General features: G+C 39.9%; 2 protein-coding genes across 2 annotated transcripts; one reads left to right on the top strand and one right to left on the bottom strand.

The window, feature by feature from the left end:
* Positions 1 to 292: 292 nt before the first annotated feature.
* On the bottom strand, positions 293 to 16,792 carry abcg5 (ATP-binding cassette, sub-family G (WHITE), member 5). Its single transcript, XM_053620839.1, has 13 exons — positions 16,343 to 16,792; positions 15,324 to 15,445; positions 13,045 to 13,181; positions 9,972 to 10,070; positions 9,741 to 9,873; positions 9,092 to 9,231; positions 8,750 to 8,879; positions 3,223 to 3,436; positions 2,919 to 3,124; positions 2,239 to 2,377; positions 1,197 to 1,382; positions 945 to 1,057; positions 293 to 770 (listed from the first exon to the last, which is right to left on the bottom strand). The coding sequence occupies exons 1-13, from the start codon at positions 16,504 to 16,506 to the stop codon at positions 586 to 588; spliced, it is 1,968 nt and encodes a 655-aa protein (XP_053476814.1). The 5' UTR covers positions 16,507 to 16,792; the 3' UTR covers positions 293 to 585.
* On the top strand, positions 16,697 to 27,214 carry abcg8 (ATP-binding cassette, sub-family G (WHITE), member 8). Its single transcript, XM_053620837.1, has 13 exons — positions 16,697 to 16,893; positions 17,423 to 17,527; positions 17,635 to 17,782; positions 21,330 to 21,568; positions 22,941 to 23,073; positions 23,248 to 23,517; positions 23,615 to 23,780; positions 23,901 to 23,999; positions 24,529 to 24,728; positions 24,827 to 24,903; positions 25,305 to 25,572; positions 25,698 to 25,825; positions 25,938 to 27,214. The coding sequence occupies exons 1-13, from the start codon at positions 16,825 to 16,827 to the stop codon at positions 26,073 to 26,075; spliced, it is 2,040 nt and encodes a 679-aa protein (XP_053476812.1). The 5' UTR covers positions 16,697 to 16,824; the 3' UTR covers positions 26,076 to 27,214.
* The last annotated feature ends 13 nt before the right edge of the window (positions 27,215 to 27,227 follow it).

The raw sequence follows: 27,227 nt of genomic DNA, 5'->3' as shown, positions 1-27,227 counted from the left end.
ACTTGGGATTTGAATTACAGCTGCCACTCCACTACTATCAGAACCATGCTGTTATTAAAAATGTATTAATAAATTAAACATCTGCTGACAGATTCTAAAGCTCAAAAGTACTGTTGTATCAGTCATCCTAATATATGGAATTAAAATACATAAGTGTTGAAAACAACCAAGTAGCTCTGTACTTTTTTTATGCTTATAGTAGGTTTGACAAGACCACCTGTGAAAGTTTAACACAGACTGAATAAAGTTTTCACAGGCTTAGATATTCAGTTATGATATTCAAATGGCCCAATAAGGATGTTAAAACACTTTATGTTTACTTTTTGTTACACATTGATTATGAACATACAATAGCAACATTTACACTTGGAATCATCATTTAATATTTTATCTATTAACAGTAACAACAAAGTTTACCCAACAAGCTACACAGAGAAAGGTGAATGACCTCCAGACCATTAAAGCGGTGTCTTGTTGTTGTGAGTACAGAGATAACATTTTACTGGTTCTTGGATCTGACAAAAGCACACTATGTACAAACAGGTTATCGCAGAGGATATAACTTTCTTTAACACACATAGCACCTCAGCGTCTCATGAGGCGATCTCGGATCTTGAAGCTGATGACCCCGAGCAGTACGAGGGCAGGCAGGAAGGCGTACAGCATAAGAAAGTCCAGGGTGTAGCGTGAGGGGCCTCCTGGGTAAAGCTGGTCTATAATAATATTGCCATCTTTTATCAAGCATCCTTCTGGGAAATCCAACGATGAATCTGAAGAAGAGGATATGAGTATCAAGAGGTGGAATTTTACAATTCTTCATTTAACTGGTTCTTCAACAAGGTGACTTACAATTAAGAAAGCATTACCAATACTTTAATCACTGAGCCACCACTGTTTAACCTGTAGTAATTATGGAATGTGTTTGATCTAAGAACACTTCTTACTGCATGTGAAGTTCAAGCCATAGAACTCAGTGACGATGAGAAGCTCACAGCCATATTTCTGGAAGGTGAGGTAACTTAGCCACTGGAATACCACAGGCATCTGCTGAGTGCCCCTGCAGAGAAACAGGAATCAGTGTATCAGTGCTAGCCCATTAATCACCAACCCAAACTGGTGCTAGCTTTAGTAAATGATCTAGAGGAGGTTTTTTAAAAAAAGAAAGAAATAGAGCTTAATCTTAACAAAGGTGTTACCTGAGGAACCCAGAGCCCACCATGATCCCAGCTATATTGAGCAACGCCATTCCGCTGTTAACCATGTTGGGATCTTGAACCACTCCAAGCAGCACCAGAGTCAGAAGCTCCCCTGTGATGTGGGGCACCATGATCACAGCTGTAAAACACATGAAGCGCCAAGGATCTGGGTGCATCCCTACAGCCCTGAGATGCACATATAAAAACATACCTGTTAAATTTCCAGTAATTTACTGGCAGCATAATAACATATCTAGATAACATTATACACACATACGCACACTACATGGACACAATCTGTAAGTACTTATTAGCCTATTGTAGCATAGGCTACAATGCTACAATGCAAGCAAATGCACCCATCAGCCATAACAATAGAACCACTGACAGGTGAAATGAATATCATTGATTATCCGTTGATTATACAGTGGCACTTGTCATGGGGTGGGATATATTAGGCAGCAAGTGAATAGTCAGTTCTCAAGGTTGATGTGTTGGAAGCAGGAAAAATGGGCAAGCGTAGATATCTGAGCGACTTTGACAAGGGTCATACAGTGATGGCTAGATGACCCAGTCCAAACCTTGTGGGGTGTTCCCGGTGTTCCCTACTCACTTATTCCTTAAGGATTTGGATAGTTAAATATTCCAAGCTTCCTAAAGGAGCTTGAATTCAAACAAAGGGAAATCCTTGGATGTAAGGTTCTACATAGAGGTTTTAAGGGTTAAGAGTTCCTTTAGGGACAAGCTGAAGAGCCCTAATGGTGCTAGATTTAGATTGTTTTTTCTAAGAGTGTGGTTATCTTGCTGTGCCTGCTTTGAAAAAAACAAAAAAAACAAAACAAAACAGGACATGTTTTACTGTCTTTACAAAAATGCCTTGTAGTTACCTGTCTTTTAGTCACCCCACCTTTGCTATCACGCCATCCAGCCTCACTTTCCTTTTCCTTATCAAAACTTATCAGACTACAGTTTAACCCCACCTCAACTGGGTCATGTTCACCTGTAAACATAACACACACAGAGAAAAGGAATACATACTCACCAGTAAAGGAAAGAGGTGAAAATAAATACACTGATGATACTGAAGGGGAAGATGTGAACGATGTAGGCCAGGAACATCTGCCATTTCTGGTACAATCCATCTTTACTCTCCTGATCAGCTACAGCTCTCATAGCAGGGACTGCATGGAGCACAGCATATATGTCAAACATTAAAACAAATTCTAAAAACATATCAACAGTCACAAGAGAACCTGGACTATTGATAGGTTGGGTACTGGATTGGATTTTATGTCCCTCCTTAGATGTCAGCTCTAAGGTTTGGGTTCCAATATGTCTAATGAAAGGAAGCATAGAGACCAAGGAGCAGACAAACCCCTGGCCTATTAACTTCTGGCCCTCATTACCCCCCCCCCCTCCCTTTCTTTGCTAGGGTGTATGTACCAGAAGCAAATGTACTGTATTTTGACCAATGGTAGTAATGGTGTATGATAATGAAAAATTGGAGAGCACAGTTTAAGTTGGATGAGGATCATCTGAGAATGTTTTCTTCATTAGTACCTGGAGATCTAATTATTTTATCTGCTTCATAGAACTACTTAGGAGCGCAAGTCATTCTGTCATTGATCTGCTTTGACCTACATATATCTAAAACATATATAACCAAGGATTCAAATGTACTTTGATTATTTTGGTGATGCACAGAGTGAAGGAGCAACTCACACAGGGCCACAGCATTCAGCATGCCTGTGTATGGTGAAGCACCCATGGCTTGGTAGATAATACCAATCCGGTCCTGCACTGCACCCTTGTTGACATCATTATCAAGATTCATGACAAAGAAGGCCACAAACAGGCCATAGATGAGATTTTGAGAGAGACGCATGATGACACCCATCCTGTCCCGAGACAAATTCCGTACCGTCCTCCTGTAGTGAGATAATGTGAATAAAAAGAAGTTAATTTTGTCCACATTAAATGCCATTGATCAAATGCCCAGTATTGCATAATGATATAACCTTCTCACCTAAAGAGGACACCTAATTTGGACATGCAGCTAGGGGACTCTTTGCTCTTGAAGGGGATCATGGGTTTATTAGCACGCTGACAACTTTGCCGAATCTTCCATGTCATTCTCTGGTAGATCTCTGATCTCCGGTATGCTGAGGTTATGTCATGCATGCGTCTGTAGGTGGCAGCTTCTCTCTCACTGGAACGTGTATCCACCGAGGTCAGGTCCACTGGCAGTGGAAAGGAATGCCTTAGTTAGTCTGTAACAGTAATCGATTACTTCTCCAGGCTGAGCAGAGTTCATCAAACAAGTCTCCTCTATTCTGATTATAATAATTAGGATCCTGTATGCTACCATTTTGAAAACATTACTACATAACAGTTAATAATTTTAACATAATAATCTATTAAGATATTAACTTTACACATTTTAAAATTATCTTTAACTGTTAATGTGCATGTATTTGTTAATCTATCTAGGTATGTAACTGTAAGGCCACATTCAGAGACCCACTCATCCCACCACCAGAGGAAGCCCTCTCCCTAATATTGACTCCACTCCACTTCCTCCACAGCCACTTCCGGTGTGTAGGTTTATAAACCATGTGCATTGTGAGACTCACTGCGAAGTATTGCCAGTTCACCTGTCCTACTGAGTGTTGTTTCTAACTGCCTGTTGGACTGTTTTCCCATTACTGAACCCTGCTTGCTTTCTTAACCACGAGTGAGCCTTGTGTTTTTGGATTTATTGAATAAACACTTCTGCAATATGGATTCTAACCCATCTCCCAATGTCAGTCTGTTACTGAATACTTTGCCAACCCCAAATCCAACGATAAGTATCACAGATTCAGGCTGCCTATAACTACCAGACCGAAATCCTGCAAGGATTCCAACTCGTCAACCTATGCGCCGCAAACGACCATCTGACTCACTACATTCAGTCCGTTCTGCCTACCGGAACTAACCCGGTCCAATTTGCTATGCTACATAAATTCGATGGGTCTGCAGAAAAATATAAGGGGTTTCTACGCCAATGCCAGATATATTTTTCAATCAGCCCGAGGTGTTGCCCCAAGATATGACCAAGTATTCACTGATGATGACGCTACTCATGGGAAAAGCTCATGGGACACAGACACTCAGGTACAGACCTCGTTTGAGTATTTCTTAAAACAAATCAGAGAAGTGTTCCAATATCCCGCAGGGTGAATGGATGTTTCCGTGCAGACACTTCACCTACACCAGGAAAAACAATCCACTGCCGAATATGCTGTTCCACACTTCTGCACACTAGCTGCCCAAAGCAGATGTGATGATTGTGCTTTGAAAACAGTCTTCCAGGAAGGACTAAATCACAACTTACATGCGGAACTAGCATGCAGAGACAAGACTACAACCTTATCAGAATATAACAGTATGGCTGTGAAAGTGGACAACCTGATTCATAACAATCCCCGATTCAACCTATCTCAAACCTCTTCATCGCCCAGCACGTCATTCAGTTATTCAGTTCCTGAGCCCATGCAAATAGGATATACCAGAGTATCTTCAGATGAGCACCATTGACGTCAATGCTTCTACTGTGGACAATCGGGTTTCCAATGTACGGTGTGCTTAAATAAATCCAAGACTTCCAGCCAAAAAGTGAGTAAGAGCATTTCTCCCTTATCAATCAGGCAAAGTTTCCATCTACCCTTCGTCACTGATTTTAATGGAAGTTCTACCCATATTTCAGTGCTTGTGGATTCCGGGGCAGCTGTGATTCTAATCATAACCTCGTCACTGAACTCAAGATACCTTCCTCACCATGCACCCCATCCATCAACATTACAGCCATCAACATTGAGCCCATAGGAACAGACATCACCCAACAAACCACACCACTCACAATCCTTATTGGTCTTTTTCACACTGAAATGATGTCGCTGTATGTCATATCTGCACCAAAGAATCCTATCGTCCTGGGACACCCTTGGTTAATCACACATGATCCCAATATCTCCTGGGCCCAAGGTGAACTCCTTCATTGGTCAAGCTACTGTCAGCAAAGATGCTTCCAATCCACGATCACTCTATCATGTCTTTCCACCAGCATCGAAAGTCCCAACATTCAAGCTCTCATCCAGGTTCCTGAGGAATATGCTGTATTCACCAAATAAAGCCAAAAGCCAAAGCAACTCCTCACCATCCTTAGTATTGTGCCCCTCAAGCTCCTGCCCAATACGGCTCCTCCTAAAAGCAGGGTATACCCTTTATCACTTCTTGAGATTCAGGCTATGGAGACGTATGTCGAGGAGGTGTTAGCCTCAGGCTTCATACGCCCTTCCACATCCCCTGCTGCAGCAAGATTCTTCTTTGTGGAAAAAAGGACGGTGGCCTCAGACCCTGCATTGACTACTGCGGCCTTTTCTTCGTAACAGTCAAGTATAGATATCCACTGCCATTAGTCCCCTCAGCCCTAGAACAACTACAAGAGGCCTAAATTTTCAGCAAGCTAGACCTCAGAAGCATGTACAACCTCATCCAAATCCAAGAAGGAGATGAGTGGAAAACGCCTTTCTCACCACTAGGGGGAAGGATGAATACCAGGTAATGCCATACGGCATTGCAAATTCACCTGCAGTCTTCCAGTCATTCATAAACGAAATTTTCTGTGACCTCCTAAACCAGTTTGTCATCACCTACATAGACGACACCCTCATTTACTCCAACCACAATTACAACCGTAGCACAACACATTCAGCATGTGAAAACAGTTCTGACTCGACTAATCGAAAACCACCTGTATGTAAAAATGGAGAAGTGTGAGTTTCACACCACCTACACCATATACAATATCAGTATATTACAATATCAGTCAATATCAGCTACAATATCAGTCCCCTAGGAGTAGAAATGGACCTGACAAAAATCAAGGCAGTCACAGAATGGCCACACCCAACCACCATCAAAGAACTGCAAAGATTCCTAGGCTTTGCCAACTTTTACCGTCAGTTCATCAGAACTGACTTCCCCCCTAAAAGGAAAACCCAAGAAATTACACTGGACTGACTCGGCACAAGCTGCATTCGACATGCTCAAAATCAAGTTCACTACATCCCTATCCTGAAACTCCCTGACCCAAACCTTATAGAAGTTGACGCCTCGGACTGTGAGATAGGAGCCGTGCTCTCCCAAAGGCATGGCACACCCGGCAAAATATATCCGTGCACCTTCTCCAGTAAGCTGTCCCCTGCAGAGAGGAACTATGATGTGGGCAACAAGGCCGGATTCGAAGAGTGGAGACTCTGGCTGTAAGGGGCAGCTCACACATTCCAGGTAATCATGGACCATAAAACCCTCAACTACATTAAGAGTGCAAAACGTCTGAACTCAAGGCAAGCACGATGGTCATTATTCTTTACCAGAGTCCAGTTCACAGTGACATATCATGCCGGCAGTAAAAACAGCAAAACCGACACTCTCTCCAGGAGATATTTCCCTGCATACACTCCAAATCAACCCGAGCTCCATAAAATCCAATCAAATTTTATTTGTCACATACGTAAACATACATAGTATGACATGCAGTGAAATGCTTTTTACGACCACACCGATATGTGAAAGAGAATAAGCAAAGATAAAATACAGAAAAGATAAAAATATAATAAGAAATAAATACGAATATAATATATGGAGAATAAAACTAGAACATATTAATAGAATTTAGAATTTAGAATATAATACAAAAATTACAATTATATATAGGAAAATAGTAAACTTACAAAACTGAAAAGGAAAAATTTACAAGTATAATATATTAAATGGAGTAGAAAAACTGAAAATGAGGTGTGCAAATTGTAGGGAGTGCAAAATATGATGTGAGTGAATATAGATGTAAAAAATGTAATAACAGGCAGGACTAGGTAGTGGATGTTGTATATGTGAGTCCAGTTCTAGTCCTTGGTGTTCCCCTGGTTGAGGGCCCAAATCACCTGCAGGAAAAAGATCCTCCTCATTCTCTCTGTGTTGGCCTTCAGGGAGTGGAAACGCTTCCCTGACCGTAACAAAGAGAACAGTCCATTGTTGGGATGGCTGAAGTCCTTCATTATCTTCATGGCCTTGGTCGAGCACAGCTTGTTGTAGATGGACTGCAGGTCAGGGAGCTGATGGGACATCATTATCATGTCCGATGGGACATCATGGAGGAACTGCAGTAGGAACAACAAACTGATCCTCCTCCACCAACATGTCCTCGTACTAAACAATATATCCCACACTCATTCAGACAACGCATCACCCAGGGAGTGCACACTTCTCTCAGCACTGGACACCCAGGTGTCCAACGCACCTTACTATTGTTATGTAACTCATTCTGGTGGCCAAATATTACTCAAGATGTTACTAAGTTTGTCAAGTCCTACCCCATTTGTGCATAGTCAAAAACCCTCAGAGAACTCCCACTAGTCTCCTTTAACCACTATGCATTCCGCAGAGACCCTGGTCCCATCTATCAGTGGATTTTGTCACATATGTCTCTCTAACTCATACGGATTCACCACTGTGTCATCGACAGGTTCTCCAAGTCATGTCATCTGGTTCCACTTAAAGGTCTCCCCAGAGCCATGCCCTGTTCCACCACGTTTTCAGAATCTACGGAATCCCAGGGGACATTGTGTCTGACCGAGGTCCCCAGTTTACTTCCCGAGTATGGCAGGGTTTCTGCAGACAGCTTGATATCAGCATCAGCCTCACCATCCACAGACCAATGGACAAGTGGAACAACTCAATCAAGAGATCAGATGTTGTCTGAGATCATACTGCAGCCAAGAACAGGAGAAATGGAGTGACTTCCTCCCATGGGCTGAATATGCACAGAATTCCCTCACACACTCCTCCACAGGTCTCTCTCCTGTGAGTCCTCAGTAACCTTTAACTCAGTAACCTTTTACTGTGCTGTCAATAATATCCATTCATGTCCCTGATTATGCTTGTTGCTTGTAGTAATTGTTTCTACTTTTTACACTCTATAATGATAAAAAAAATGTTTCATTTATCACCATAAATATGTCTTGTTTTTCATGTTGAGGGTTCAGTTTGTTCTGTTGAGTGGACTCTTGATCCATGTAAAATGATCAGTGTAAAAAAAAATATTACAACAGTCTTTCAGAAAAGGTTCCAAGGAAAACCTTTTTAGAAAGCTAGAACTACTAGCCATCCAAAGAACCCTGAAGGAACCCTTTCTTCTAAGAGCATATTGCAATTGAGCCTTCTTTAATGGCTAAGATTGTAATCACAGTAGTATTTTATGTAGCAATTCTGAGTACTACAAGGTTCAATATAGCAAGCGTAAGGGTTCACCCACAAAGGGTTTATCTCAATATTCACTACGTGAACGTGTTCAGAGAAAAATACTTTTAGGAAGCTAAGAAGGAACATGTAAATAACCATTGAAGGTGTTTATTTCCCTACAACTGGTCTCTGCTTCACTTTGGATGGAAGGGAAGAAATTGTAGATAGATGCATAGAGTGTGTGATGGCTTACAATAGAAATATATTACCATAGATGTCAAACGGGTTGCAATACTCGGGACACTCGAAGCCACAGCTGCTGAAGAAATCCACCATCTCGCCAGGATCTCCACAAAACACTAACTCTCCACAACTCATGATCGCTATCCTGCTGAAGACCTGCAGACAGAGACATACACCCACAGTTCTGCTAATCACCACATCATGATTTTTGTGAGTTCATTACAAAGTCGTATAAATTAGTTAAATATTAACATTCATGACCATCACTTATGGTAATCTAATATAATGATATGAAAGATTATCACCATGCTAATAAAAGCTAACGAGTCGTTTTTGACAGGAGTGATACGGAAGGTCTTTGCACTTACTCGGAAGAGCTCTGAGCGGGGCTGATGGATGGTCACTATGACTATACGGTCCCTCCTGGCCAACTCTGCCAGCAGCACTACAATCTGATTGGCTGTCATGCTGTCCAGGCCTGTGGTTGGTTCATCCAGAAGGATCACCTCTGTAATGAAGGTCATAAAGTCAGAAAAAAAAACCCATAAGGAACTTTTGAGAAGTCTACTTTGTTTCTTTGTTGAGAAACTTTAAGTTTAGTCTCACCTGACTCATTAGTTCATCCAATTTGCTTAAAGTTGGAGCCTAATTAATTGCATGATTAATCCATTTCCTGCTTGATTGAAGAATGCAGCAGACAGAAATCCTTTCTAATTAAACATGGATGGCTAATACTTGGGGAAGAGTCCCAGGATACCTCTCAGGTCTGAAGAGCTAGATAAAATGCCCCTGAGGAACCCTCATGGACCACAGCTTAATTCCATATATGCTGTATGATAACCCTGCTTTTCACTCTTTTAATATTCTCTTTCCCGCTGTCTGACACTTAGTTATAGGGGATCAGAGCTTGAGTATTTTCTTACTTACTGTATTTTGGTCTCACTTATTAATGATTCACTTTGGTACGTGTCAATTGTATATTTAAGACTGTAGGCAGGTAAACAGATGCATACTCACTGGGATCTTGGAGCAACTGGCTAGCAATGGACACCCTCCTCCTCTCTCCTCCTGAAATACCTGGAAAGACTCGGCCTCCGATCACAGTGTTAGCCACATGGCTTAGACTCAGTTCAGCCATAACAGCAGCCACCTTGCGTAGAGATCAAAAGATTGAAATTCATGCTCTGCTAAGTCTGTAAATATATTATAGGACTCCCAGTCTTTATAGTGTGACAGGTAGGAAATCACCTTCTTGCGGATGGCACTGGCTGAGTGCTGCCTCAGAGCTAGCTGAGCCGTGAATGTGAGTGTCTCCTCTACTGTCAGATAGCTCAGGAGATTGTCACTCTGAGAAGCAGCGAGAAAGGGATAGTGCCCATTAGAGAAGAATGGCAAGGAAATGCTTTGACACAAACACCTGAGAATATAGTGCACCATAACAGCCTGATTCATTTAACAGCATAGTGAAGGGCTTTAGAAAGCCATTTCCATGTCTATCATTCGCATACCCAGCAATTTTAACATGAAACCTTTTCAATATCTTATTTGACATGTATTATGATACGATACAATAAGCAGCGTTTCCGAGCCAAATGGTTACAGACATTAGAAGCCAAAATAATCCTTCAAAGCCTTAACCTGTACTTGTATCTGCCTCTCAACTGATTATACTTACACTACCGGTTAAAAGTTTGGAGACATTTGATTGAAATGTTTCTCATGATCTTAAAAACCTTTTGATCTGAAGGTGTATGGTTAAACGTTTGAAATTGGTGTTGTAGACAAAAATATCATTGTGCCAACATATTCATTTCTTTCATTAGAAAACTAATATTTTATTTAACAAAAAATATTTTTTAAACGGATGATTTGGAGTGAAATATTCCGAAAAGCAGCCAATAAGTGTGCAGCGTAGGTGTGAACTCCTTTAATACTGTTTAAAAAGCGTGTCAGGGAAATTCCTCAAGAAATCGGTTGAGAAAATGCCAAGAATACATTTCTGGAAATTCTAGGCAAAAAGGGCGTCTACATTGACGATGCTAAAATGCTAAATTATTTTTGATTTATTTTGGATTTTTTTTATCACAACATAATTCTCATAGTTCCATTTGTGTTATTCCAGAGTTTTGATGACTTTATTATTATTCTAAAATGTGGAAAGTAAAAGTAAAGAATGAGTGTGTCTGAACTTTTGACCGGTAGTGTACCTCGAGTAGTTAGCAAGATAGCACTTACAATCACTCTCTACTTTAATAGGATCACCTATACACATGCGCATTTATGCAGCTATCTAATCATCTAATCATGTGGCAGCAGGACAATTTATATAGTAATGCAGATACAGGTCAAGAGCTTCAGTTAATATTCACATCAAACATCAGAATGAAGAAAAAGTCTGATCTCTTTGACTTTGATTGTGGCATGGATGTTGGTACAATATGCATATAGCTGAGTATTTGGTTTGAGCATTTCAGAAACTGCTCATCTTCTGGGATCACACATAACAGTCTCTAGAGTTTACACAGAATGGTGCAAAAAACATCCAGTGAGTGACAGTTCTTCGTACGGAAACGCCTTGTTGACAATAGAGATCAGAGGAAAATGACCAGATTAGTTCAAGCTGCCACAAAGGATATAGTAAATCAAATAATTACTGTTTACAACTGTAGTGAGCAGAAAAGCATCCCAGCATGCACAAAACATCAAACCTTGAGGTAGATAAGCTACAACAGAAGAAGACCACATTGGGTTCCACTCCTCTCAGCCAAGAACAGGAATCTGAGGCTACCATGGGTACAGACTCAATGAAACTGGACGGTGAGTGTATATACCACTAATTCAACTACAACTTTAATAATACTCTAAAACTGTTCGAGAATTGTATTGACCCTTACCAATAAATAAAAAGAAATATTTAGATTTTCTGTGTTGCTTATTATAATGTAGAGTGTGCTACAATTTACAAATGTGGTTCCTTACTGATTATAGACAGTTACGTATTTTGTCAGGCACTAGACACTTTCTAACTATCTAACACCTATAAAGCTACACATTCAAGAATACTGTTCACAATTAAGTCTTCCTTGTTATTTTGTCAATTTAATATAAATGCTAAATGTTGTTGTTGTTGTTATTATTATTATTATTATTATTATTATTATTATTATTTCTTTAATAGCTTTAGAATTTTAGTATTGGTTAAAATAGTCAAAGCAAAAAAGGTTGAGGAATATTAATTAGGGAAGCCTAACTGAAAAAAAGTTATTATTAGAGGAGAAATGAGCCCATGGGTCACTTCCAGGATTTTTCATATAGTGAAATTCTATGACTCAGTGTTGTAATCCCTGACAATGGTGTTATGTATCAGCTATTTGAATTTGCAAAAATTATATGAAAACTAATGGAAAGCTTTTTGAATATTTTAGTAGCCATTCAGCTTTGAACACTAACTCATTTACTACAATGGATATTATTCATGTACCCTCCCCCCATCATATATCACCATAAATCATAAATATCAAGATGCTTTTGACATCAATATGTACTGTGGTTCTGATTACATTCTTATAATATTTTCTCTCTCTCTCTCTCTCTCTCTCTCTCTCTCTCTCTCTCTCTCTCTCTCTCTCGTGCTCTATTTCACCTAAGAGTAGCTAGTACCAAGAAATGGTGACCATTCACTAAAGAGATTTAGCTTAAATAACTAACTAACTTCCTTCCTTCCTTCCTTCAAATACCCTTAGTAATAAAAGCCTGAGTAAATGAGCATTCATCATTGATGCTATGCATCTGAGCAGTTCTTAATTAATTCTTCGGTTCAAATATACATCCAAAAAGTCAGTTTTACTCTAATCACATATTCCCTGGTTTTTATTCATAAGTTTGATAGGCCACTTCAGTTTCTTTGTGTTATTAATGACTGCATGCTCTTATATCACCAGCTACGTACGTTCAAGAGAATTAATTTAATGATTGGCTTAGTTTACAGCACCCAAGAGTCCTGAGAATTTTATCTGCAATAATGTAAGATTAAATAACAGCTGTCTCGTCATTATTATTTAATTTCACAGTGGATACACATGAATAGGTGAGAGGAAGATAATTTCAGTGTTCTTAAGTGCACTCAACCTCAACCTTTTGGTATGTATAAACATTTACTGGTCTGCTTTGCAGACGTAACCTCTAGTAACCCAGACCGATACTTCTCACCTACTTAATTTGATTGCTGTATGTTCAAAGGTGAGGCCATGATTAATCAGCAATCTATACAAATTATATAACATACATGCACATAAATTCTAACCCAAACACACATACTAACCTGAAGCACATAGGAGAAACATTCCTGAAACAGTGCTCGCTTCACTTTTCTTCCGTTCACAAACACTTCCCCAATGAGGGTGCCAGTATTTCCAATACGACCTGCAATACTGTCTAATAATGTGGTCTTCCCAGAGCCTGAAAACAAACACTTGTAATTGGAATCTTAACAGGTTTGTTAAGTACTGTGATTATTATAATCATGTTAATATTTTAATTATTTAGTTAGAAATGTTGTGTAGCTGAACAGACACTGATCAGCCATAACATTAAAACCACTTACGGGTGAAGTGAATAATATTGGTTATCTCGTTACCATGGTACCTGTCAAAGGTTGGGATATATATATATATATATATATATATATATATATATATATTGGCACTCTTGGTAAATATGAGTAAAGAAGGCTGAGAAAAATTGTCTTTATTGTTTATCTGTTTGATCTTTTGTTAAAAAAATTCACAAAAATACTCTGCTCTCATGGATATCAAACAAAACACAGGTTTATCTAAAAAAAAATATTCTTTGTTAAATATAACAAATATTATGCAACAAATATTGGAACCCTTTTAGTCAATACTTTGTGCTACCTCCCTTTGCCAAGATAACAGCTCTGAGTCTTCTCCTATAATGCCTGATGAGGTTGGAGAATACATGGCAAGGGATCTGAGACCATTCCTCCATACAGAATCTCTCCAGATCCTTCAAATTTCAAGGTCCATGCTGGTGGACTCTCCTCTTCAGTTCACCCCACAGGTTTTCTATGGGGTTTCAAGTCAGGGGACTGGGATGGCCATGGCAGGACCTTGATGTTGTGGTCAGTAAACCATTTTTGTGTTGATTTTAGATGTATGTTTTGGATCATTGTCCTGCTGGAAGATCCAACCACAGCCCATTTGAAGCTTTCTGGCAGAGGCAGTCAGGTTTTCATTTAATATCTGTTGATATTTGATAAGTCCATGATGCCATGTTTCCTAACAAAATGTCCAGGTCCTCTGGCAGAAAAACAGCCCCAAAACATCAAAGAGCCACCATCATATTTAACCGTGGGCGTGAGGTACTTTTTCGTATGGCTACCTCTCTGTGTGTGCCAAAACCACTTCTGGTGTTTATTGCCAAAAAGCTTTGTTTTGGTTTCATCTGACCATAGAACCCTATCCCATTTGAAGTTCCAGTAGTGTCTGGCAAACTGAAGACGCTTGAGTTTGTTTTTGGATGAGAGTAGAGGCTTCTTTGAAACCCCTCCAAACAACTTGTGGTGATGTAGGTGACTTTTGATTGTAGTGGACCCCTATCCATTACCAAAAGCACCTACAATGGGAACCTGAGCATCAAAATTGGACAATGGAGCAATGGAAGAATGTGGCCTGGTCGGATGAATCACGTTTACTTTTACATCATGTGGACATCTGGGTGCATGTGTGTCGCTTATATGGGGAGGAAATGGCACCAGGATGCATTATGGGAAGAAGGCAAGCCGGTGGAGGAAGTGTGATGCTCTGGGCAATGTTTTGATGGGAAACCTTGGGTCCTAGCATTCATGTGGATGTTACTTTTACACGTACCACCTACCTAAACATTGTTGCAGACCAAGTACACCCCTTCATGGCAACAGTATTCCCTAATGGCAGTGTCCTCTTTCAGCCGGATAATGCGCTCTGATACACTGTAAAAAATTGTTCAGGAATGACTTGAGGAACATTATAAAGAGTTCAAGCTGTTGATTTGGCCTCCAAATTCTGAAGATCTCAATCAAATTGAGCATCGGTGGGATCTGCTGGACAAACAAGTCCAATCCATGGAGGCCCCACCTCGCAACTTAAAGGACTTAAAGCATCTGCTGCCTACGTCTTGGTGCCAGATACCACAGCACACCTTCAGAGGTCTTGTGGAATCCATGCCTCGATGGCTCAGAGCTGTTTTGGCAGCACAAGGGGAACCTACACTATATTAGGCAGGTGGTTTTAATGTTATGTCTGATCTGTGTACACGTCATTTTAAAAAGTAATCACATTAGAACAAGTATTTATAATGCATAGCTACAGGACAGTAATTATAAAACATTATCTAGTGACAATTTTTTATATATTGATTTGACTATATTTTCTTGGTGAACACAGTGTGTACATGCAGGAGGACACTACACGTGACTTGTAAGACAGGTGCCAGTTGGAAAGTACGTCGTTGTCATTCCTCACTGAGAACGGGTTAATGGGTTATTAATCTTAAAATCCACAGCTTTGTATATAGAAGCTACACACATGCCATAAACCTCACCTGAGTTCCCCAGGATGCCCATTATCTGACCACTGTCCACGTGAAACGACACATCATTCAGGATCTGCCGAGTCCATTTCTTTCTATAGGATGGGAGATCCCACCAGGGCCCTACACGCTCACTAACACACAAGCATTTTCCTCAAATCAATGTTTCATGCAAATGAATGTATAGTTTACATTCATTTAATTCAGTTAATTTAATTCAGTTCTCTAAACCCAAATTTAGATGGCACTGATCATTTAAACCACACATAATTCCTTAGCAAATACACTAGGAAATTTTTATGAATACTTTAGATTAATCTATAAGAGCATGAATGGTTCTTCTTACTGAATAAATGATCATTCATTACCACAGTAAACAGTAAACAAATATCTTATTCTGACAATTATTATTTCAAAGTAACTCTAAACTGAATATACATACTATTCAGTAGAATATCAAACAAATTATTAAGCAGCAAAATACTTTTTTTTTTTTACATTAACACTTGTTCCGGTTCTGACAAAAGAAAGCATCATGCAAAATCAATGATTTTTTGGTAAAAAAAAAAAAAAAAAAAGGATTCATTTTAACAATGATTTTTATCATAAGAATTATTAAATTATTAAATTGTTAAACATATTAAATCCCAGTAATAAATGTAGTCTATGTGATGTTTCTTTTAAAAGCTGGTTAAAATTATTATTATTGGGAAGGAAACTTTCAAACTGCTCTGGCGAACTTATTACTATTTCCCTATGATCTTTATTTGTTAAATTCTTGGGCATAAATAATACAGTCATGTTGCAGATCTACCATGAATTTAATACAAGCCAATCCATTGCAGTATCGCTTAAAATAACTATAATGTTTACGTATGCTCTTTTAGACAAGTAGGAACTTTTTGTATTTCTAATGACACAGAAACGATTCTGGCATGTGCTGCAAGTGCATTGTTTTAACAACAACTACAAAAAAAGTAGAGAAATTTGACATGATCCTATCATTGTTATTTGTCTTGTTTCTTTCTTACCTGACTGTATAGGACACGTTGCTCACACTGAGACAACAGGACGGTTGTTTTTGGTTCGAGGCCGCTGGGCTCTGTATGTCTGTCCTCTTCTCCGGAACAAACTTGAAAGATTCATTCGAGCCATTTGTCTGGCCATTGGCCTGCATGGAGTATGAGTTCTTCATGCTAGCTCATGTAATTTCTCATGGATATTAAACCTTCCTGATCCGTCAGGTCCACTTTTGTTACTGCGTGAAGCTTCAAGTCCACTGTCAGGGCATTCCAGTGTACATTACACCAGTGAAGCTGGCACCCTAAAAAGAAGTGCTTATCAGTGGACCTTTGCTCAGTGCTGTATATAGAGAGAGCTATGAGAGTGCCTCCTCTTTACAACACACTCTCCCAGCGAAGAGACAAGCAGCCACTTCTTCAGGTTTTCAACCCGGACCAAGGGGTCTCTGACTCCAATTCATCAACTCTTCTGCTCCTACTAGTTAGACGCCATGACCGATGACACTGTGTTTGATTTGGAAAGCAGCTTCAGCTTCCCAGCACTGGCTGCAAACAATGAGGTGAGTGACAACCAGAAAGGAGAAAACAGGCAAGTAAGCAGACTGAACAAGGATACTTACACATCAGAGCAGTGAGGACATTCATTCATACTGGCTGTCTTCATGTCCCATGTCTTATATTTTCCTCACTTCCTCACTTACAAGAGGAAGCAGTATTAAAACTCTGTATTATGCAATGAGAATGCGTGCCATTATTGAAATGGACTCTGAACCAGGCAAAAATTCAACACTGTCTGTCCAAATATCTACTAGCACAGGACAAATCTGATTAAAAGGATAAGATGTTCGTCTGTTTTATAATCTACTCAGAATGACAGTGACAATTCTTCACAACTACTACTTCCTCTGAAATACAGTATTTTTTGTCAAGGTACTCACATTCATGGCTTGAAACAAAGCAACGAAATGTTCCTTAGTGCACTTGCTTTAGAAAATTTTTAGCACGAATACAATACATTGCTGCCTGATGCAAGCTGAATGTGTGGTATTTGAACATAGGTGTTTATTAACTCCTTGTTCCTGCACACAGGGAAGAGATATCAGATTGTTTTCCTCAGGAGATGAGGACAGCAGTCTGTATTTTACCTACAGTGGGGGTTGCAACGAACTGGAGGTCAGAAATCTGCACTATCAGGTATTTAGTTTTGAGACATCAACAAACTCTTCTATAATGGTTATCTGAGAGGAAAAACGACAATGGATATAACAATGTATTGGTCATTTTCCTGGCACTGGCACTAGGTGGACACAGCAGCACAGATCCCCTGGTATGAAAGACTGTCAGAGCTTAAGATGCCCTGGGAGATGCGGGGCAACAAGCAGACTGCTATCAAAGACCTGAACCTGAGAGTGCACAGTGGCCAGATGCTGGCTATTATCGGCAGCTCAGGTAGGAATGAGTCTCAGACAAACCGGGAAAATGATTCAATTAAAAAAGTTAAATAGGGCTACTAATAACAACGTATGAGTACCTTAAAAGTGCAGCAGGCTCTAGAGTGTTCCAAAGTCTTAGGCACATTTTGTGTATTTAAAAAGTAGATGTTTATTTGATGTCTTCATTACTACATCAGGAAAAAAGAAAAGAAAAAAGAACAATTTTTAGATTGACAGTGCATCTGGAAAGTATTCACAGCGCTTCACTTTTTCCACATTTTGTTATGTTACAGCCTTATTCCAAATGGATTAAATTCATTATTTTCCTCAAAATTCTACAAACAATACCCCATAATGACAACATGAAAGAAGTTTGTTTGAAATCTTTGCAAATTTATTAAAAATAAAAAACAAAAAAAAGCACATGTACATAAGTATTCACAGCCTTTGCTCAATACTTTGTTGAAGCACCTTTCGCACCAATTACAGCCTCAAGTCTTTTTGAGTATGATGCTACAAGCTTGGCACACCTATTTCTGGGCAGTTTCTCCCATTCTTCTTTGCAGCATCGGTGCACAGCTATTTTCAGATCTCTCCAGAGATGTTCAATCGGGTTCAAGTCTGGGCTCTGGCTGGGCCACTCAAGGACCTTCACAGAGTTGTCCTGTAGCCACTCCTTTGTTATTTTGGCTGTGTGCTTAGGGTCACTGTCCTGTTGGAAAATGAACCTTCGCCCCAGTCTGAGGTCCAGAGCGCTCTGGAGCAGGTTTTCATCAAGGATGTCTCTGTACATTGCTGCATTCATCTTTCCCTCGATCCTGACTAGTCTCCCAGTTCCTGCTGCTGAAAAACATCCCCACAGCATGATGCTGCCACCACCATGCTTCACGGTAGGGATGGTGTTGCCCAGGTGATGAGTGTTGCCTGGATTCCTCCAGACATGACGCTTGCCATTCAGGCCAAAGAGTTCAATCTTTGTTTCATCAGACCAGAGAATTTTGTTTCTCATGGTCTGAGAGTCCTTCAGGTTCCTTTTGGCAAACTCCAGGCGGGCTGTGGCTTCCGTCTGGCCACTCTACCATACAGGCCTGATTGGTGGAGTGCTGCAGAGATGGTTGTTCTTCTGGAAGGTTCTCCTCTCTCCACAGAGACACGCTGGAGCTCTGTTAGAGTGACCATCGGGTTTTTGGTCACCTCCCTGACTAAGGCCCTTCTCCCCCGATTGCTCAGTTTGGCCGGGCGGCCAGCTCTAGGAAGAGTCCTGGTGGTTCCAAACTTCTTTCATTTATGGATGACGGAGGCCACTGTGCTCATTGGGACCTTCAATGCTGGAGAAATGTTTCTGTACCCTTCCCCAGATCTGTGCCTCGATACAATCCTGTCTCTGAGATCTACAGACAATTTCTTGGACTTCATGGCTTGGTTTGTGCTCTGACATGCATTGTTAACTGTGGGACCTTATATAGACAGGTGTGCGCCTTTCCATATCATGTCCAATCAACTGAATTTACCACAGGTGGACTCCAATCAAGTTGTAGAAACACCTCAAGGATGATCAGTGGAAACAGGATGCACCTGAGCTCAATTTTGAGTGTCATGGAAAAGGCTGTGAATACTTATGTACATGTGCTTTTTTGTTTTTTATTTTTAATAAATTTGCAAAGATTTCAAACAAACTTCTTTCACATTTCACATTTCACATCACATTCTTTCACACTTTCATTATGTGGTATTGTTTGTAGACTTTTGAAGAAAATAATGAATTTAATCCATTTTGGACTGAGGCTGTAACATAACAAAATGTGGAAAAAGTGAAGCGCTGTGAATACTTTCCGGATGCACTGTACAAACATTTCCAAAAAATTTTTTTATAATAATAATTACAATTTTACCCAATAAAACAGAAGCAAGTGCAACAGACAAAGTTTGCCAAAGACCTGTATGTAAAGCTGTATGAAATATACCTGAGACTACAGTTGCATTTTAAAGGCAAAGGGATATCACTGTCAAATATCAAATTTGTTAACTTACTACTGTTTATTGCTCTGTATAGTATAATTTTATGCAGAAGACTGTCATTTCATTAATTTTGATAATGATAATTAGTCTTTATTGATCACATATACATTAGAGCACAGTGAAATTCTTTTTTTCACATACCCCAGCATGTTAGAAAGTTGGGGTCAGAGTGCAGGGTCAGCCATAATAGAGCACCCCTGGAGCAAAGAGGGTTAAGGGCCTTGCTCAAGTGCCCAACAGTGGCAGCTTGGGGCTTGAACCCCCGACCTTCTCCGACCCCACCACTGTCCCCAGCATTTCTTTACACTTTTGTACACTAGTGTAAAATAATCATATACAGTACTGTACAAAAGTCTTAAGCACATGCAAAGTGTCCAAAATGCTGTAGAGTTATTAAAAAATATATATTTAAAGCAGAAGTAATAGTAACAAATGAAGCAAAGTCAATATTTGGTCTGACTGTTTGCTTAAAAAAACATTTGTAGTCTCATGTACAGTTTGTGCAGTTTTATAAGGAAATTTTCTGTAAGTTTTACTGAGCATCTTGCAGAACCAGCTACATTTCTTCTGGAGACTTTGACTGTCGTACTCGCTTCTTATTTTTGCAGCAAAACCCAGTAGCCTTGACTGTGTTCTTTTGTCTGAAAAGTGGTCCCTTATGTAATATGCTGCTTTCTTTACTGACATACAAACAAAAATTTTCTGTAACATTTAATGTTGTACTGGAAAATGAATGTTTGGGAATCTAAAATGTTTTTGTACTGACTTGATAATGTAGAAGTCATAAAATAAAAATCCATTACAAAGTTTGTACTAAAAAAAATAAAAATAGGGTGTCTGAGACTTTTGAACAGTACTGTAATCTCAAAGATACCTTAGTAAACCAATATGATTTACAATATTGCTATGCAGATGGCATGGTGGTGCTGCAGGTAGTGTTGCCAACTCACACCTCCAGGTTTGAGCCTGAGCTCCAAGTTCCTGTGTGTGTGGAGTTTCTGTGCATGTGGGTTTCTTCACACCTGCAAAAAAACATGTCAGCAGGTGAATTGACTACACTAAATTGTCAAATGTATGAACAGAACAATTGTTTTTGTGGTGCCCAGTGATGGACTGGTGTCCCATCCATGGTGTATTCCCATTTCTTGTGTTCCAAGAATAGTCTCTGGATATCCCGTAACCCTGGCCAGGATGAACTAAACATGAATGAAGAATGAATGAATGAATGACTATTGCTACGCAATTAACTTAACAAGTTGCCTCATTTCAAGCTTCTGCTTAAATTTTTTTTGTCCTGGAATGAATACAGTCCAACTAAAGAAATAAACACATGACATAGTTTTCACTACAGCTTCATTGCCGTTGCAGTTTGAATCAAGTGGGCTCTTAAAATTACTTATTGAATTCTTGAAGTAAAAATACATTAGTTTGCAGTCACTGAAGAACACTTCAGAGTATAACTGTGGTCCAACATCAGACAAATACTGCATAAATAGCACCGTTATAAGGTCTTTCTTTACTGGTTTCTGCTTTGGCCTCCACAGGCTGTGGAAAGACCTCCCTGCTGGACATTATAACATGTCGAGATGAAGGAGGCACCAAGAAATCTGGAGAGATACTCATCAATGGCAAGCCCTGCACACCCTCGCTAGTGAAGAAAAGCATTGCTCACGTGCGACAGGATGACCGCTTGTTACCCCATCTGACAGTAAGGGAGACTCTCACCTTCGTGGCCAAGCTGCGCCTACCAACACATTTTACACAGGCACAGAGAGATCAAAGGGTAAGACATGCAGCACTCATAAATTCTTCCGAATGTCCTTGACATCCTTGTCCATGTCTTGTCCAACTGAGGGAAAGGGTAAACAATACTTCTATTCAATTCAATTCAGTTCAATGTAGTGTTTCTTTAAAACTCATTAAGGGAAAATTCTCATTTGCAGTGCAGAGAAAAACAAAGCGATCATGTAAGTGTCTATCTAATACCATTAAATACCTCTTATTATGTCAGTCAGCTGACTGTAGCAGAGAAAATTAAGCCACAAAAATAACTTTTTACCATATGACTATATAATACTATTAAATATATAATATTAGTAATGCTAACCAGGTCCATCTCTCTAGTTGCCAACTGTACGTCACAGATCACTTTCATATAAATGGAGTGAAAATGGTTTCTGTTAACATAAACAAATTACTTGATTACACTGGCACTAGTTGCAAATTTGATTTCATTTGACTTGATCGATTTATTTATTTATTATTGGTCAGTTCACTTTGTATAAGGTAACGAATTATCTGGGTGTCATCCTAATGAAGCTATCCCCTAATGGTGACAGGGTACAGTTCAGGGATGTGAGATGTTATCATCCAGTCACCAGGATTATGAGTTTGGAGTTCACTGTTCAAGAATAACACATGCGATATATAGCAATAAAAGCAATTAAACAGAAACCCATCTTGATATATGGGCATATATTATGTCCATCTCGCTGATAGAAAAGGTTACCCGAGTTTAACATACAACATGCAATTCACAGAGATTCTTGCGATAACTGAGAGAAAAGTGAAAAACCGACTCCAAAGGCTTTAGGACGGTAAGGAAAGTGTGTCCATGTAAAGTATCAACGTAATCAGGAACTGATAGGAAAGTTGCTTCAATAGATATCTTACTACTTTGAAAAGGAAAGCTCGCGACAAATTTCGCTTCAGTTCTCATTATAAAATGGCTTATGTGGTATTAAAAGGTTGCTATTTTTATTTATATTTCTTTCAATAACCGCATTCATGTTGGAAATATCCTGATTATCATAGGCAGTCTATTGGCTCTGGAAAACAGGACAACAAGTTGTGATTGCAAATGGTAATTAGTAAGGAATTAGAGAAGAATTTTTTGGTATCATCCACATAAAGATTCACATTTCAGTGTGTTACAAAAAGAAACAATATCATCATCAGTTATATGAAATAGTGTATTCAGTTTAAGTGGCTTTTCATTAGGAGTTTGAATGTGAGCACTTGAACATGATGGAAAGGTTTGAAACAAGTTTCAAGTTACATTTCGGAGAAATACTAATTAATTGGCTTAATTCCCTTTAATAGTACACTCTTGGTTAGTTAGTGTGTATGTAAGCCTGATGAAGCAGTCTGTGCAGGTGGATGATGTCATTGCCGAGCTGAGGTTGAGACAGTGCGCTAACACTCGCGTGGGAAACAACTATGTGCGGGGTGTATCTGGTGGAGAAAGGAGGAGGGTCAGCATTGCTGTTCAGCTACTATGGAACCCAGGTGAGTTTGAGATACACCCAATAAAATAACATCGGTTTGGCACAGTTGTACAAAATCTGTTGATTTATCAAGCATTTTCCCACAGACAATACATGTGTAGAATATAGTTTATCTTTATATATTAAAGCTACCAGAATTTGTCCACATCTCTAGACACTACGTATTTGTTTTTAGGTATTCTTATCCTGGATGAGCCTACGTCGGGTCTAGACAGCTTTACTGCTCACAACCTGATTATCACCTTGTCTCGTCTGGCCCGAGGGAACCGTCTGGTCCTGCTCTCGGTGCACCAGCCACGCTCAGACATCTTCCAGCTCTTTGACCTGGTGGTGTTGCTCTCCTCTGGCTCAGCCGTGTACTGTGGCCCTGCCAAAGACATGGTGCCCTACTTCACATCCCTAGGGCATCCATGTCCACGCTACTGCAATCCCTCTGATTTCTACGGTGAGTGAGCCCTGACTGACTGAAACACATCTTCTGTGAATTCTTACTGAATTTCTTGGTTCGATGAAGGGGTCTGAATTGTTTCTGTCCGATGCAGTTGACTTGATCAGCATTGACCGCCGCAGCTCAGAAAAAGAAGCTGAGTGTCTAGAGAGAACAAGGGTCCTGGCAGTCCAGTTTTCTGAGAAGGTGAAGGACACTGATGACTTCATGTGGAAGTCTGAGGAGCCCGATGTTCCAGTGCTAGATAATAATATCCAAAGGTAATTTTTATTTTGTAACTGGCTCATCTCTGTAGGAGTCCCTCATAAGTAGCTGATTTCAGAAGGAAAGTTCATGGCTGCTTTTCATGGAGAGAAAAATCTGTTTGATGTTTTTGCTAGTGACGTCCCTTCTACACCAAAAGCCGAAACATGCGTCCAAGTGTCACAAAGGAAGGCCCATCGACCAGGCCGGCTGCACCAGTTCTCCATTCTGATTAGGTGAGAAAGTTCAAAACACTGGATGTTAAATGAAATGTGGAGAGCCTGTGGAACAGCACATGAGAGTATCATCTGCATGAAGATGGAGTGTAATCTGATACACCAGAAACAGCATTAACAGAAGAGAACCCTTTTGTAAATTTGAATTCAGGGTTCAGTGTAATTACAAAACCATACCAACTATAATGGATTAATCTGATATCAGTAAAAAAAAAAAAAAAAAAAAAGCAGTGTATTTTTTTTCTTCTGTACACACCAGATTTCAAGTGCTCTTCTAATATCCAGCTTATTATATTTCAAATGTAAATAGCTTTTTCGGAGTGGTTAGTGTGTACTGAGTAGTTACCGTATGCTGTCTAAGGCACTGATTATATTTGGCTGCATTTCTCATTCTCTTTAGTTTTGTACATTGCTCATGCTTAACAAACTTTATAGAGTCACATGTACATTAGTCATTGTATTGATGTGGGAACTTCAGTATTTCATCCCATGTTGTCTTTGTGTCGTGTTTGTTTGTCTGTGTCACCAGGCGGCAGGTGTTTAATGATTTTCGTGACCTGGTGACGCTGGTGGTGCATGGTCTAGAGGCCCTGCTAATGTCACTGCTCGTGGGCTTCCTGTACTTCGGGGCAGGTGAGCAGAAGCTGCCAGTACAGGACACTGTGGCCCTGCTCTACATGATCGGAGCTCTCACACCATTTGCTGTGGTACTGGATGTCATAGCCAAGTGTGAGTCTCAATTTCACGCCTATTAGAATTCACTTGAGCAAAAACTTCTTTGTAGCTACCCAATCTTGATGTACTGTATGTTGTTGTTGTATTTACAGGTCATTCGGAGAGAGCCATGCTGTATCATGAACTGGAAGATGGAATGTACTCAGTCACCCCATATTTTTTTGCGAAGGTACAGTACATATGTACCTGGTGGTCTAGTGGCTAAGGATTCCATTGTCTCATTGCCGCGGTCCGCGTTCGATTCCCGGGCTGGGAACCCCACTCACTGGGGGTTGCACTCAGTGCTGGTTCCAAGCCCAGATAAAATGAGAGGGTTGCGTCAGGAAGGGTGTGCCAAATCAAAGATGTGACCCAATGATCCGCTGTGGTGACCCCGAAAGGGAACAGCCGAAAGAACAACAGCATCATATTACACTAAGAATAGCATGACCACAAGGAGGCAGCAAAGCTCCATGCAGTTTCTGGCAATTGTGAAATAGCATTTTTTTGGATTAAATGTATATGTTATTTCCATGTTTGGACAATTGAGGTCTAAAATCCACAGTGATTATGTGTGCATCTCTCTCTCAGGTTCTGGGTGAGTTACCAGAGCATTGTGTTTTCACACTGGTATACAGCTTACCTATCTATTGGCTAGCTGGTCTGAATGACTCACCAGACCGCTTCCTGCTTAACTTCATGCTGGCGTGGCTGATGGTGTACTGCAGCCGCACCATGGCTTTGTTCACAGCAGCCGTGCTACCCACCCTCCAGACCTCTTCCTTCATGGGAAACTCTCTTTTCACTGTTTTCTATCTGACCGGTGGTTTTGTCATCAGCCTGGACAACATGTGGCTAGGTAAAAGAACCTGTTATCCACAATCACTCAAAAATATTATCCTCTAACACCCAACACTAACAGCTACTTACTGAGAAATTCATCAAGCATTGCTGTTGTTCTAATCAATGATTTCCCTCCTTCAGTTGCTTCCTGGTTTTCCTATATTTCCTTCATGCGCTGGGGTTTTGATGGGATGCTGCAGGTTCAGTTCCGTGGCCTCAAATATTCAGTCAGCCTGGGAAACCTGACCATCAATGTAGATGGCATTAAAGTAAGTATACAAGATTTGCTTTTTTAAATCACTCCCCCCCACCCCCCCACACACAAATGAGATTGATAAAGGTGAAATTCTCATGTGATTTCATTTATTTTGGCCCTGCCAGGTGGTGGAGATGATGCATATGAACCAGTTCCCACTCTACTCCTGTTATTTAGTGCTGATCGCTGTAGTGTTGGTCTTTATGTTGCTCTACTATCTGTCACTCAAGTTCATTAAGCAGAAGTCCAGTCAGGATTGGTGAAGAAAAAGCTGCAGTTAAAATCACTTTGGGACAAACTTTACCCCCTACACATAAAGCCAGCCCACTGCAGAAAGATGGCAGCACCAGCCTGTTCAGTCCATACTGAGGTGATATAAGAGAACTCTGGAGATAAATGCTCATGTTCTGCATATACTTACACACTCAAGTTTGTCAGCTCTGTCATTATTGGACATTTATCAATCCAACAATTTTCTGCATATGACGGACACAGAGGCTGAATATCAACATTGCATAGCTAGAAGTTTATTGTAAATTGCTTTTGTGAAATATAAGGGCAACATTTTTTGAATAATAGCATTAGTAGTTTATCCTTACAAAAAATGCCACCTTGTCTAAATGATTGGATGTCATGACAGCTCCATGTTTGTCCCATTTATTCATTAATATCAGGGTCATCAGAAGGTTCCCCAAATTAACATTTGGAGGTTGACGAACAGTTTTTACTTCTAATCAAGCCTGTATTATGTGAAAAATCCAAAAAGGCACGAAGTGACATGTCGTGTACAGTATGCGGCAGGAGATACTGTCATGAACAAAATGGTGGCTGGTTGAGCATCTTGTATTAAGTGTTTTTAAATGCCAACTGTGTTATGCATTTACCAAAGACTAGTAAAAGAATGGAGAGGGGCGTAAGATGTAAAATCCCAGGTATTTACAAAGTGATATACCATTAACAATGTAAATAATCCCAAAGTGATTTATGAGTAAAAAATGTGAAGTTATCCTTATGATTTCAAGAGTAGTGGAAGAGTACTCAGCAAAGTCTCTGGCCTCCAAGAGATTCCAAACGAGTTGTTAAAGCATTGCAACAAACTTTAATACAACTAGAATTCTGCCTAAGGGAAGACTGAGAAGGGGACTTGACAAACAAATGAGATCTTGAGAAGATGAGAAGCTTCAAATACTTGAGTGTTTGAGTTGTTTATTAGACTACAACTGACTGCCGCTGGATGGCAGCAAAGCACCATGCACACCAATCTTCCTTTCAGACATGTTTTTTTGTTTTGAAAATTGCATATGAAAGATATCGATCTACAGCTTTTGTTCATGCCTTTTATGCATTTTTATTTTCTATACTGTGATTGTTAATCTTAATGAATTATGGACATTAAGGCATATTTAAGGGATATC

Source organism: Ictalurus furcatus, chromosome 3, assembly GCF_023375685.1.
Source record: "Ictalurus furcatus strain D&B chromosome 3, Billie_1.0, whole genome shotgun sequence".
Taxonomy (NCBI): domain Eukaryota; kingdom Metazoa; phylum Chordata; class Actinopteri; order Siluriformes; family Ictaluridae; genus Ictalurus; species Ictalurus furcatus.
The sequence above is the reverse complement of the archived record's forward strand: the minus strand, read 5'-3'. Positions and strand labels throughout refer to the sequence as shown.

Coding starts and splice junctions, on each gene's coding strand:
- abcg5 (XM_053620839.1), bottom strand. CDS start 16,506: ATGAAGAACTCATACTCCATGCAGGCCAATGGCCAGACAAATGGCTCG. Junction 15,446..16,342: donor AACGTGTCCTATACAGTCAG/GTAAGAAAGAAA, acceptor CTTGTGTGTTAG/TGAGCGTGTAGGGCCCTGGT. Junction 771..944: donor TGGCTTGAACTTCACATGCA/GTAAGAAGTGTT, acceptor CCTCTTCTTCAG/ATTCATCGTTGGATTTCCCA.
- abcg8 (XM_053620837.1), top strand. CDS start 16,825: ATGACCGATGACACTGTGTTTGATTTGGAAAGCAGCTTCAGCTTCCCA. Junction 16,894..17,422: donor CACTGGCTGCAAACAATGAG/GTGAGTGACAAC, acceptor TCCTGCACACAG/GGAAGAGATATCAGATTGTT. Junction 23,074..23,247: donor TCAGCTACTATGGAACCCAG/GTGAGTTTGAGA, acceptor ATTTGTTTTTAG/GTATTCTTATCCTGGATGAG.